Raw genomic sequence first — 13,536 nt, 5'->3', positions numbered from 1 at the left:
TCCACAAAGCCTATCTTACCCACACCCTTCTCCTGAGCCTTATTCCAGAAGAAGTTACTGCTACTATCGATGGGCCTTGAGTCGCTGGAAGCGGCTCCAGAAGAACTCATTAATTTCATCATAATTCCTCCAAGTAGAGTGAGGGGCACTGCAATTCCAAATGGGATCAAGAAGATGATCCTTTTCAGTAGCTCCCCAGAGGAAGAATCATCTCGTTTACCGTCAAAGGAGACATCGAACACTTGAATGGACTCTGAGATTTCTTCACACAGTTCGGTGTCGAATCCAAGAAGCTCTTGTTCCTCATCGGACCGGCAATCTTCACATCCTTATGTTAATACTCTGTAGGCGCCATTACACAGGTATTTGCAGGTCAAGTCGGCACTCTCGACGTCATCATCGTCTCCATCGAGAACTCTGTCATCGCTGGTTTCTCCTTTGGTGTTGTTGCACAAAGAAAGAATCGAGGTTTCCCTCTCTGCCACACAAGAAATTGTATTGGACACGAAGAACTTCTGCAAAAATCTTTATTGATTGATTCAGTGATCGATCCCTTTCTTATGGCGCTATGGCCTCTATTTATACACGTTTCCCCCATGATTCCCTTGCCAAAGACGTGCGAGATTGCTTTTCTTCTTCTTCGAATGAGTGAGTCCTTCTAAGCTTTGGATTCCCATTGGAGGAGTGATCCCCTCCTAAATTTTAGCCATTAGGAGTCTTTCCATACATGGAGTGCGGTTTCCATTCTTAACGGCCTCAGGATTCTTTCCAACTAACTTTGTTAACGTGTCCCTCCACATTTTCCTTGCCTCTTATGATGTAGGAGTCTTCAAAGGAATATGCTTCTAGGGCCCCCACTTTGACACGTGTCATCCAGTAATTGGTTGGATACAATATGGTGTATCATTTGCCCCCTACTCCCTTTGTCTGGAGCTAGGCATAAGGAGGACTTCACATCTCCTCCGGGTGTCAGTTTATTGACCATCATAATCGGTTATCAGTTTTCTTGACCTTGGTGGACCATGGGATTTGCGCTGATGATCGGTTAATTAGGATGGTCGGCATCACCGAACATCCCTCGAGTTAGAGAAATTGTTTCATTTCTAAGATATATGTTATTGCCGCTGACGGTTATGGTTTTGGATATGAAACGTGGGTTCCCAAAAGTGCGCCGCCATTTACCATTTCTAGGACGTGAACCCAAAATATCTTTTGAATTTCACGCCTTTCGAGGGGACTTTAAGGGACATCATAAAGTTGAATTTGAAATGCTTAGTATCCCTGTTTCACCTTGTCGAAGAAGCTTCCTTTGAGCGTATGACACGTGTCCTCCCACGTTCTGATTTTGAAATTTTGATTACATCTCAGCCATCCATTGGCACATGCTGGACTGATCTGAAGCATCCATCCTTTTTCTCTGGGTATATAAGGTACTAACTTTGTTGGACCTTTCTCCTTCATTATCGTTTTCAATTTATGAAGCTTTAGAGTTCTGATTTTTTGCCTTTCTAACTTTCCTTGAAGCTTTTCGCTCTGTGCCTTCTCTTCAACTACACTCTTCTCATTCGAGTAAGTTTTACTCTCATTCTTTCTACATTTGATTTCTTTCCTTTTTTATCAAAGAAATGTCAAGTTTCAAGAATACTTTGGCTCCTAAGGCCATGGGGAACACTAAGTCCTTATTTGAGGAGTTAGACAAGTTGTTCCATGCTCCTGCGTCTGGGGATGCGATCGCGATTTCCTCTAGGGAGTTTTCGGTGGCACCTCACACTCAGTCCGGTGCCACTACTAGTACCTCCTCTAGTAAGCCTTTGAAGAAGACTTCTGCCCCCTCCCGCCATAGGATTTCTCACACTCGCCAGTCCCAGATTGATCCCATTATAGGGAAGAAGGTAGAGGAGATCCCTTCCGAATCCATTGACCTTAGGGCCGCCGATCCCAAGGATAGAGCGAATACCGATCATCCTGGTGAGATTAGTCTTATTTCTAATGCCTTCGAGGTTGGTTTTCGCCTTCCCGTTCCTCAGTTTTTTTTTCGCCTTCTTGAACACTATAGAGTGGCTCCCAGCCAGTTACTTTCGAATTCCTGGAGGTGTGTGGGTGCCTTCATCCTTAGGTGTGCTCGGTTACGTAGACATTCTTCCCGCACTGGTCATAAGATGCTTCCTACTCACTTCACTTAGTGCCCACCCTGGATGGTATTATTTCTGCCAACATGATCCAAACATCCCGATCATGGGTAAAATTTCCTCTGCTATCCACGCTTGGAAACAGAGGTTCTTCTGGACTTCGTATTCGGGATACAAGTTTCCCCGTGTGTGGTGCTCGCCCAATATTTCTGCTCTGAATAAGGTCCCGCTCCTCGACAACGAGGATCTGAAAACTCTTCGACTGATAACGGATTCCAAGAATCCTATGGTACTGGCCGATATTGATGCCCTAGACATGTCTTGCCTGGAGAGGGGTGAGGCTTTAAGTATATTGCCCGTGTAGTTTTACTTTCTTTCCTTATACTGACCAAGTTTCATTATTTGATGCAGTAGATATTGACCTTAGTTCAGCGATGGAGCTCCTCAATCAGGGGAAAGTCAGGATTACTAGGGACGAGCTGACCTCTCCCACGCCGTTGGATGGGAGGAAGAGGAAGTTGGCTTCCACTGAGCCAGAGGGGCCTCCTCCCAAGGAGTCCAAAAAGAAGGGTGGCCTGCTTACCGAGGTCCCCGACAGCCAGAGCCTCCACGACAGTAAGAAAGATAAGGCGCTCTCGACGAAGATCCTTAGAGCCACCGAACGTGGTGCTCGGGATGATGTCCCTCCTGAGTCCCATAAAAGCAGTAAAGCTATGGTGCTATCGAGCACCAGCTTGCCCGAGGACACACTGAATAAGCCCTCTAAGGGCAAGGGGAAGTTGTCTTTGGAAATGTTTATCCCCAAGTGGTTGGTAAGAGTCGACCAAAAAGTTTTGGATGACGCCATGCTGCCGAGCAAATGGCGTTGAACTGCATTCCTCCCGTTGATCGGGATGCACTCTCCAATATGGGTGATGACTCTTTGGAGAGAAATGCTTGTGCTCGGGCTTATGAGGTAACTCCATGTCTTACCCGTTCCTTTATTTCCAATGAGTTTTCTTCCTTTCTTTGACCCATTTAAGTTTTCAGGCGCTGGCTTATGCCTCTGAGGTTGTTCCGCAGAAGAGGAAGTATGCTTCCTTATATGGCAAACTCAAGCAGGATTTTAAGAAGCTATAGCGGGTTTGCTAAGATCGCGACCAACAAATTTCTACGCTCTAGAATGTAGTTAGGGAGCAGGAGTCGCCAAAGGGGACTGTCGAGGCTGCTTGGGTGGCCGCTGATACTGCTCAAGATGCGGCTGAGAAGCGCGTCGATTACTCTGCCTGAGTCCAAAAGAGGGTCGAAGAAGAGTCGAAGAAAAGGCGCAACTTGGTGGAGGGCCAGAAGGTGGAGATCTCTAAGTTGAAGACCAAACTGGCAAATGCTGAGAATTCAGTGAAGGAGGCTGGGAGTGAAGCGGTGGCGGCTTACATAGCCTCTGAGAAGAACAAGGTGGAACACCTGAAAACCCCAACGAAGACGTTAATGCAGTACGACAACACCTTTTGGAAATAAGTGAAGGAAGGGATCCCACCTTTAACTTCAATGGTATGAAGGAGGTGGAGAAGATGTTGTCCATGCTTGAAGATGGCTTTTTTGTTCCCATCCCATCCAAGGGGGAGGTGAGGATCCCCGTACTGAAGGTTTCCAAGGGTATTGCTAAATCTTCGGGAGCTGCTAAATCTTTGGGAGCTAAGGCGGGAAGCTCGGGCACGGGCGAATAGAATCCTGCAATTGAAGCTAAACAGATTGTCACACAGGAAGCTGAGCGTGCCAAGTTTGTGGTAAAAATCGATGAGCAAGCCCCTACCTCCGAAGCTGAAGATCTGAACACGGATACTCAAGCCCTAGTTTAGACTCATTTCATACCTTGTCTCTTTTGTTCTTGCTTTATGACTGTAACCGAGCTCTATTGCTATATCCCATTTTGTATGCAGAGAGTATTATTAATATGATGGTTTTCCAGCTTTCGACTGAAATCTATTTCTTGGGTTTAAACACTTTCAATTTTCAAGCTTGACCTTTTAATTCTACATGTAGGGCCATCCCATAATGCGCGGTGTGCCTTCCGATGGAGCAAGTAGAGAGGAGGAACTGCATGCTCGGTTGAGGATGTATGAGTCTTCAAATGCCGCTTTATGGAGGTTCAAGACTCGTCTTGAAAAGGAGCTTGACTACTAGAAGTCACTTGAGAGCTGGGATGATGATCTAGTTAAGAGGCTGAATTTCGTTAGGGATATTGTTGACGATGTTGCTGACTATCTCTGGATTAAGAGGCATGCCGCTGTGAACTTGGCCATTGACCATCTCTTAAAATCAGTGGTCTTCAACCGTTTTTACATGGACAAGGCCCTGGAGGGTGCTCAACGTTTATGCAATAAAGTGAGGAAGGTTGCCCCCTACTTTAAGTGGGGAAACATCAATTTAGGTTTTAATCTCGAGCTCTCAGTACGGAACGTGAAGCTAGAGCCTTCTTCTATTTCTTTATCTTTCTTTCCTCCTCAAAATTTTCTTGATCCATTGCCTCCTAATGCTTGACGTCCCAGCAAGAGATTTATGTATCTGTGACCTTGTCATGTATCATGTACACTATAAATGTAAATTATACTTTTTGCTAATAAAACCTTTACTTTTCATTATTTATCAGCGGTGCTTTTTGTTCACCTTCTGTCGTTTGCTTCTGCCGTTATTTATTCCCTTAGGATCAATGGGCCTGTAATTTTTTATTGTGGTGCAACTAACCACTATGGTCGGCAGACCATTAATTTTTATGCAGTGCAACTCACCATTATGGTCCGTAGACCATTAATTTTATTATGGTGCAACTCACCACTATGGTCAGGAGACCATTAATTTTATTGTAGTGCAACTCACCACTATGGTCGGGAGACCATTAATTTTTATTGTGGTGCAACTCACCACTATGGTCGGAAGACCATTAATTTTATTGTGGTGCAACTCACCACTATGGTCGGGAGACCATTAATTTTTATTGTGGTGCAACTCACCTCTATGGTCGGGAGGCCATTAATGTTTATTGTGGTGCAGCTCACCACTATGGTCGGGAGACCATTAATTTTAGACATTGAAGTCCATTGAAATTATTTGATGAAAATGCCTTTATTGAGTACAGAAGCTAAAAAATTGAGATAAACTTGAGTGTATAACGATATATGAGGACTAACCTCTATTGATAGAATTTCCTCAAATTTTCTGAGTTCCATGATCTTGGTATCTGTACACCCTTTAAAGTCTCCAAATGATAAGCTCCTGAAGCCACTTGTTTGGAGATTTTGTATGGCCCTTCCCAGTTGGGTGCTAGCTTTCCATGGCTCTTGGATCAGAAGCTTCTACCTTGTGGAGCACGAGGTCCCCTTGGTAAAAGGCTCTAGGCTTCACCTTGCATTATAGTGGCGTGCTATCCGTTGTTGATGAGCGGCATTCTTCACTCGCGCTATTTCTCTAATTTCCTCAAATAGGTCCATATTCGCTCTTAATTCTTCACTGTTGGTTTCTAGGTTGTAGAGTTGTACTCTCATTGAAGTTTCTCCGATCACCACAGGGATTACCGCCTCAGTTCCATATGTCAACATGAATGGAGTTTCTCCTGTTGCAAGCCTCGTGGTTGTTCGATACACCCACAAGATGTTCGGCAGCTCTTCCGTCCCCAACCCGTTGGCCTCCAGCTTCTTTTTTATTCCATCCAACAAAATTTTATTCATGGCTTCTGCTAGACCATTGGACTGTGGGTGCACCACTGAAGTCTTACGTAGTTGAATCTTATATGGATCATTGTATTCTTTGAACTTCTGCTCGAATTGTTTCTCATTATCTGTGATAAGGGTCTTTGGGATTCCATACCTGTAGATAACAGACTATAGGAAGAACTTCCACACGTTGGTTGCTGTGATTGTTGCTAATGCTTCTGCTTCTACCCACTTGACGAAGTAATCAGCTGCTACTACCACAAATTGTTTTCCCTCAGTTGCTTTTGGGAATGGTCCCAGAATATCCATCCCCCGTTGCACAAAAGGTAATGGGCTTGAGATTGTGGTGAGCTCGGTTGCCGGCTGGCGCGTAATCGGTGCGAATGTTTAACACTTAACACATTTTCATACAAAATTCATCGCATCTTTTTGTAAGTACGGCCAAAACAACCCTTATCTGATCATCTTGTGAGCTAACGCTATGCCTCCCAAATGTTATCTGCAAATGCTAGTGTGTACCTCTCTAAGGACATAATCAGCTTCTGATGGTCTGAGGCATTTCAAATATGGCATAGCATATGCTTTTTTGTAGAGTACTCCTCCAATCATGATGAACCGTGCTGCTCTCATCCTTATCTTCTTAGCTTGTTGGTCGGGAGTATGCCCCCCTGGAGATATGCGATGAGTGGGTCCATCTAGCAGGGTTCTTCTTCAATTGGCATTATATTCTCCATTTCTTCAATGCTCGATGCTTTGAGAACATCTATGTACACTGTTCGGCCCAGCTCTTGAAAATCTGACGTGGCCAACTTGGATAGTGCATCTGCAGATACGTTTTGTGCACGGGGTACTTGCAAAATTTGAAAGTAAGCAAATTCAACCGTTAATTTACGTACCTTCTCAAGGTATTGTGCCATGCACTGCTCTATTTCTTTGTACTCTCCGTTCACCTGATTGACCACCAGTTGTGAATCACTATGCACGGTGGTGCTTTTTACCATTAGGCTCTTTGCAAGGCCCAAACCAGCTATCAGTGCCTTATACTCTGCCCCATTATTTGTAGTTTGGAACTCGAATCTCAGCACATATTGAATTCTGAATCCTTCTGGGCTCATCAAAATCAGCCCTGCCTCGCATTCGGCGCTGTTGGAGTAGCCATCCACATACAACGTCTAGGGTTCTGCCTGACCTTCATGATCGGCTTCTGCTGCTAAGTTATTGTTTGGTACGGTGCATTCGACGACAAAATCTGCCAATGCTGTGTGCTTTTATAGCCGTGCACAGTTTATACTGGACCTCGAATTCTCCGAGTTCAACCGACCATGCGACTAATCACCCTGAATGGTCGGGTTTTGCCAATATCTTCTTCAGAGGTTGACTCGTCACCACCATTATTGTGTGAGCCTGAAAGTAAGGCCTTAACTTTCGTGCAGCCACTATTAGCGCATAGACGTGCTTTTCTATGTTGTTATATCTTTTTTCTGCATCCAGGAGCATCTTGCTAACTTAGTATACTGACTTTTGCACTCGCCCGTCGCCTTTTACCAATACTGCGCTGATGGCTACCGCGGTAATAGCCAGGTAAAGCTGAAGCTCATCTCCAGGGTCAGGTTTCGTTAACAATGGTGGATTTACCAAGTATTTCTTCAGATCTATGAACGCCTTTTGACATTCTTTCGTCCATTCAAATGTAAGCTTTACCCCTTTGGTCTGCCTTTTAGTTGCTCGGTTTTTCAATGCTTTGAATAATGGAAGACACCGATCACCGAAAGCAGAAATGAATCTTCTTAGTGCAGCTACTCTTCTTGTTAGCCCTTGCACTTCTTTGATTCTTCCAAGTGGCACCATATCTTAGATGGCCTTGATCTTGGCCGGATTTACTTCTATCCCCCTTCTTGATACCATGAAACCAAGTAATTTACCAGAAGTTACTTCCAACGCACACTTGGCAGGACTGAATTTCATTTTGCTTTTTCTCAAAACCTGGAATGTTTTTTCAAGGTCGATTATGTGGTCGGATGCCTTCAGACTTTTCACGAGAATGTCATCCACATAGACTTCCACGTTGCGCCCTATCTGCTTTTGGAAAATCTTGTTCAACAATCGCTGATAGGTGGCGCCTGTGTTCTTTAGCCCAAAGGGCATGATTTTGTTGCAGAATGTGTCTCTGCTTACTATGAAGGAGGTATTTAGTATGTCTGGTTCATACATTTTGATTTGATTATACCCTAAATAGGCATCCATGAAACTCAGCAATTCATGGTCTGTCATGACATCTATCAATAAGTCAATATGAGGCAAAGGATATTAGTCTTTAGGGCATGCTTTATTCAAATCAGTAAAATCAATACACATACGCCACTTACCATTAGGCTTAGGCACCATAATTACATTAGAGAGCCACTCCGGATAAATGGTCTCCTCAATGAATCCTGCCTCCAGCAGCTTGATCACTTCCTCCACCACTTTTCCCTAGCGCTCGGGTGCAAAGGTCCTCTTCTTCTGGAAGACTGGCTGCAACACTGGATGGATGTTCAACCTGTGCTCGGCTAATTCCTGGTCAATTCCAGGCATATCAGTGGCTGACCATGAAAAAATATCTGCATTTACCCTCAAGAATTCCACCATGCGCTCCTTTCGCTCTCCCGTTAGGCCTGCACCTCTTTGCACAGTGCGGCGACTATCCCCTTTAACAATCTCCACCGAGACTAGGTCCTTGGCTGGCTCTGATCTTTCTTGCTCGGTATCATCGCGAGCATCTTCGAGTATAACTTGGAGCATCTACATTTCCTTCCCTTTTCCTCTCAGATACCCCTCATATCATTTTCTTGAGGTTATCTGGCTTCCATGACACTCTCCTACACCTCCCTCAGTGGGGAATTTCATTACGAGGTGGGGAGTAGAGACTACAACATGCAGGGCATTGAGGCCTGGTCAGCTGAGTATTCTATTGAAGGTGGAATTAACCTTTACCATCAGAAAGTTCATCATCACTGTAGATAGCAAAAGCTCAGTCTCCATAGTCACCAATAGCTCGATAGAGCCCTCCATGTGCACGGGTGCTCCGGAAAACCCATATAGTGGATAATCCTCCCTTTTCAGCATTTCTGGCTTCAACTGCATCTTCTCAAATGCATCATAGTAGAGCACGTCAACCGAACTTCCATTATCTACCAGTATCCTGGCCACCGAGCAATTGGCAATAGCCATCTTGATCACTAATGCATCATCATGGGGTGACTGGATATCAGAGAGATCTTCTTCCGAGAAGGTTATTTGCTGCTCAGTTCTTCTCTTCTTATCTGGCATTTCAGCCTGGAACACACACCGAGCATGATGTTTTCTAGAATTCGAGGATTCTCCCTCCAAACCTAGGCCTCCAAAGATTGTAGCTATCTCTTTGAGGGGGGCATTCTCGGTATGGCGTCAGCACCCCACTGGATTTGTCATGTCGTTACTATCCCCCAATCGAGCAGGGGATTTTATCCTCTCCTCAGGTTCTCGTGGTCGGTTCTCTTGCCTCCGGTCACCGCCATCATTCTTTACGAATCTGTTCAGGCGGCCCCTCTGGATGAGGGCTTCTATCTCCTCCTTCAGCTGCCTGCATTCCTCCGTGTCATGGCCATGATCTTGGTGGAATCTGCAGTACTTGTTTTTGTTGTGCTCGTGCGCAGGCTTAATCATCTTTACTGGCCGGTGTAGGGTCACCTGGTCCTTAATTTCATTAAGGATATACGCTCGGTTGTGGGTGAGGGAAGTATAGGTTGGCTCCGGCTTCGAATCGCTCCTTAGGACCCACGCCCGATCATCTCTCTTTCTCTTCCCATCCTTTTGGTTAGTGCCATTTTTGTGGCTATTTCCTCCAGGATGGGAATCTTTCTTTTCCAGTTTTTTCTTTTTGGGCTTGGTTTCCTTCTCTTGCTCGGCTATAAGAACTTCTGTAGGGTTGATGTGCTTTTCGCAGTGTGAGAAGAGATCATACATATCTGCTGGCTCGTCCATGATTAGGGACTTCTTCAATTCCGCATCTCTGATTCCACTGCGCAGGGCTTGGAATTTCACAATAGGATCCAAGTTTCGTACTTCCAATGCCTCATTGTTGACTCTCGTGAGAAAATCTCTTATCGTTTCATCAGAACGCTGCTTGATGGCCAACAGATTGGCCGTTGTTTTCTTATGGACTCTACTGCTCATGAAATTGGCAAGAAAAGCCCGTCCAAGCTCCACGAAGCTAGAGAGTGATCGTGGCTTCAGGCGCGCGAACCACTGTCTTGCCGAGCCCTTTAGGATAGAGGGGAATGCCCGACACATGATGGCGTCTGATGCTCCCTAAGAACATTAAAGACTTGAAGCTCTCAAGATGGTCCTCCGGATCCATCGTGCCTTCGTATTGCTCAATGGTGGGCATCTTGAAGCCCTTAGGTATGTGTTCTGCCCTGATCTCCTCTGTGAGGCGAGATCGGTGGTGAATTGGAATTCGTGGCTCGGAGCATGTCCCTTTCCCTTCAGAACTTCTTGGAACTGCTCCTACAACTCCATCACCTTGTCGCTAAAGGCCTGTTCGACCTTGGTCATCTGAGATCCTTGCTTTTTGTTGTCTCCCAGAGCCTCCTTATCCTTCCCCCGGACATTTTTGGCATCAGTGTGATTTTCGCTGTGCTCGGGGGAATGTGTTCTTTCCTTCGCCTGGGATGGATGTGGAGGTGGTGGTGGAATTCCTTGTAGGATGTTACGTTGCATCTCGATCATCTGGTGCATCTGGTCTTGCTATTGAGTTTGCATTGCTTTGAATTGTTCCATCGTTACATACCGTGGTGGATCTCCAGGGAGTCTGGGCTTTGAATCTTTCCTCTGGGAATCGTTCTCTTCTATGATTACATCCTTCCGTTCGACGTGAGGGCCTGAGGGTCCGTCCGGTGCCCCATCTTGAGCAGCGGCCTGAGCAATGGCTGTGGCGCCAATGGCAGTAGCTTTTGAGACCTTCGACTGGTTGCGGGTGTTGGTCATCGTGGTATCTTCGCAGGTTTCTTGCTCTTTGTTCCCACAGACGACGCCAAAAATGTTGCGCAAAGAAAGAAGTGAGGTTTCCCTCTCTGCAACACAAGAAATTGTATTGGACACGAAGAACTTCTGCAAAAATCTTTATTGATTGATTCAGTGATCAATCCCTTTCTTATGGCACTATGGCCTCTATTTATGCATGTTTCCCCCATGATTCCCTTGCCAAAGACGTGCGAGATTGCTTTTCTTCTTCTCTGGATGATTGAGTCCTTCTAAGCTTTGGATTTCCATTGGAGGAGTGATCCCCTCCTAAATTTTAGCCATTAGGAGTCTTCCATACATGGAGTGCGGTTTCCATTCTTAACGACCTCAGGATTCTTTCCAACTAACTTTGCTGACGTGTTCCTCCACGTTTTCCTTGCTTCTTATGATGTAGGAGTCTTCGAAGGAATATGCTTCTAGGGCCCCCTCTCTGACACGTGTCATCCTGTAATTGGTTGGATACAATATGGTGTATCAGGTGTCATGTTATGTTTAGATTTTTTTATTTTATTTTTCATTCATTGGAGGTGATTCAACAGTGACGCTTGAAATTAATGATGATGGAGCAGTTAGGGATGGGGAGTGCCTTGGAGACGCTATGCGGACAAGCATTCGGAGCTGGGCAACTGGACATGTTGGGGATCTATATGCAGAGATCTTGGGTGATCTTGAATACAACGGCCATCGTCCTGACCTTTCTGTACATATTTGCGGAGCGATTCTTGAAGCTGATAGGGCAATCAGATGAGATCTCGAAGGCAGCTGGGGTGTTTGCGATATGGATGGTTACGCAGCTGTTCGCCTATACCATGAACTTCCTCATCGCCAAGTTCTTGCAGTGTCAAAGCAAGATGACGGTGATGGCATTGATATTGGCAGTGGCTCTGCTACTCCACACCTTCTTTAGCTGGCTCCTGATGCTGAAGCTTGGTTGGGGATTAGTCGGTGCAGCCATCATGCTCAACGCCTCCTGGTGGTTCATAGTGGTGGCTCAGCTGATCTATATCTTCAGTGAGACATGTGATCGAGCTTGGACTGGCTTCTCACGGAAGGCTTTTCAGAATCTCTGGGGATTCATCAGGCTATCGCTGGCATCCGCTGTTATGCTCTGGTAAGAATAATTACTTGATTTCCATGGTAGGTGTTCTTTGTTGGGTCTCATGATTTTTGCAGTTTTCTCAGAAATTCCTTACCAAATCAATGCTTACTTTCTAGTTAGTTTCCACTTTTCTTAATCTGTATCACCAATTTAGCATGACTGGCATAGGTCAAAAGAGCTTCTTCTCATGAGTCTGAAACCAGAGACATGGGTCGTGTAGAAAGCAAGCTTCTGTAACAGAAAGCAGGATGGATGGGTGGAAGACGAAGATGGAAGAGAGAGGAATGGGTAGAGATGGAAGAGGAGAAGAAAGCACCCAAAAATAAAAGTGATTTCATTTGTTTTATTTGTTTAAATCTAAAGGGTAAATATGTCACTCCACTTTTTGGTTTGATTTAAGATAACACCGTTACTGTGGAGGGGGACGGTTGAGTATTTTCAAAAAATAGGGGGTGAGTTGAGTATCGTTCGATTTTCAGGGGGTGTCATGTAATTCCCAATAATTATTATTTTTCTTTTAATGGATAAATAAAATGTTGCTCTAATTCCATTAAATAAAATAAATTAATTATTTTAATTAGCAAACTAATCTCAAAATGAAATTACATAATTAACCTTTATTATGTACCAACCCTCCACTCATCAACACCATTATTATGGAATCTAGGACATGTATGTAAAAACTGTCAAACCCCAGTCCATAGTATATGTCTAAATCAGAATGTCTGTGTAGGTGATCGGAATCACAAAACTCAATTAAACACTTTAATGAAAATCGTATATATAATTAATAATTTTTGTGAATAATATTTGCAAATTATTTCTGAAACGGTACAAGATCCTGATTCTCATTCAACCATCAACAAATAATCTCTCTCTTGATGTTCCCAATCGGTCAGTGAAAACCTTGTTTAGTGACTCTTTCACTCACAAAATGCTCGTCTGCACCCAACATATTGGTATTGGACCATAGGACCTTAGATATACCAAAGTACGTGTTCGCATCTCGTAGTGATAAGATCCTCTCAGGTATAGGGTCTCGATGACAAGTGTCTATCCCTTTCCTACAATTGGTAGCAACACATGTGAGAATTGACATGAAAAGATTCTTCGCCAACATACACAAACACACACACACACACACACACACACACACACACGTCTGTGTGCTTGCATTCATACCCTGACATCAACATGTCTAGGCATACGACAATGCGACAATCATATGATAAGGGTACCTAGCCCAAACCCTAGTCATGACTCAAAGTGTAAACTTTAGGATATAAATAGCTTGTAATTTTATATCAAACCAACAATCTCCCACTTGTACATCAAAGCCAATTTTTCATATATTTTAAATCCATGCCCTCCATGTGTTTTTCAAACATGGTAGGAGACAACAATTTGTCATGGCATCAGAAACATTTTCAATAGTGTCAACTTTGGAGATAGCCACGTTGCCGTGCTGAATGATCTCTCAGATGAGGTGATACTTCTGTTGCACACGCTTGTTCCTCTAATGGGCCCTAGCCTCTTTTGCTTGAACAATTGCCCATTTGTTGTCTCATAATAGAGA

The 13,536-nt window shown here is 44.5% G+C and overlaps 1 protein-coding gene across 1 annotated transcript; it reads left to right on the top strand.

Annotated features, from left to right (window-relative positions):
- Nucleotides 1-389: 389 nt before the first annotated feature.
- Nucleotides 390-11,976, top strand: LOC122638726 (protein DETOXIFICATION 30-like). The gene is made up of 3 exons (XM_043831578.1): nucleotides 390-443; nucleotides 1,659-1,664; nucleotides 11,431-11,976. The coding sequence occupies exons 2-3, from the start codon at nucleotides 1,662-1,664 to the stop codon at nucleotides 11,974-11,976; spliced, it is 549 nt and encodes a 182-aa protein (XP_043687513.1). The 5' UTR covers nucleotides 390-443; nucleotides 1,659-1,661.
- The last annotated feature ends 1,560 nt before the right edge of the window (nucleotides 11,977-13,536 follow it).

This window comes from Telopea speciosissima, chromosome 9, assembly GCF_018873765.1.
Source record: "Telopea speciosissima isolate NSW1024214 ecotype Mountain lineage chromosome 9, Tspe_v1, whole genome shotgun sequence".
In the NCBI taxonomy this organism is placed as follows: domain Eukaryota; kingdom Viridiplantae; phylum Streptophyta; class Magnoliopsida; order Proteales; family Proteaceae; genus Telopea; species Telopea speciosissima.
This window is presented reverse-complemented; position numbering and strand designations above follow the sequence as displayed.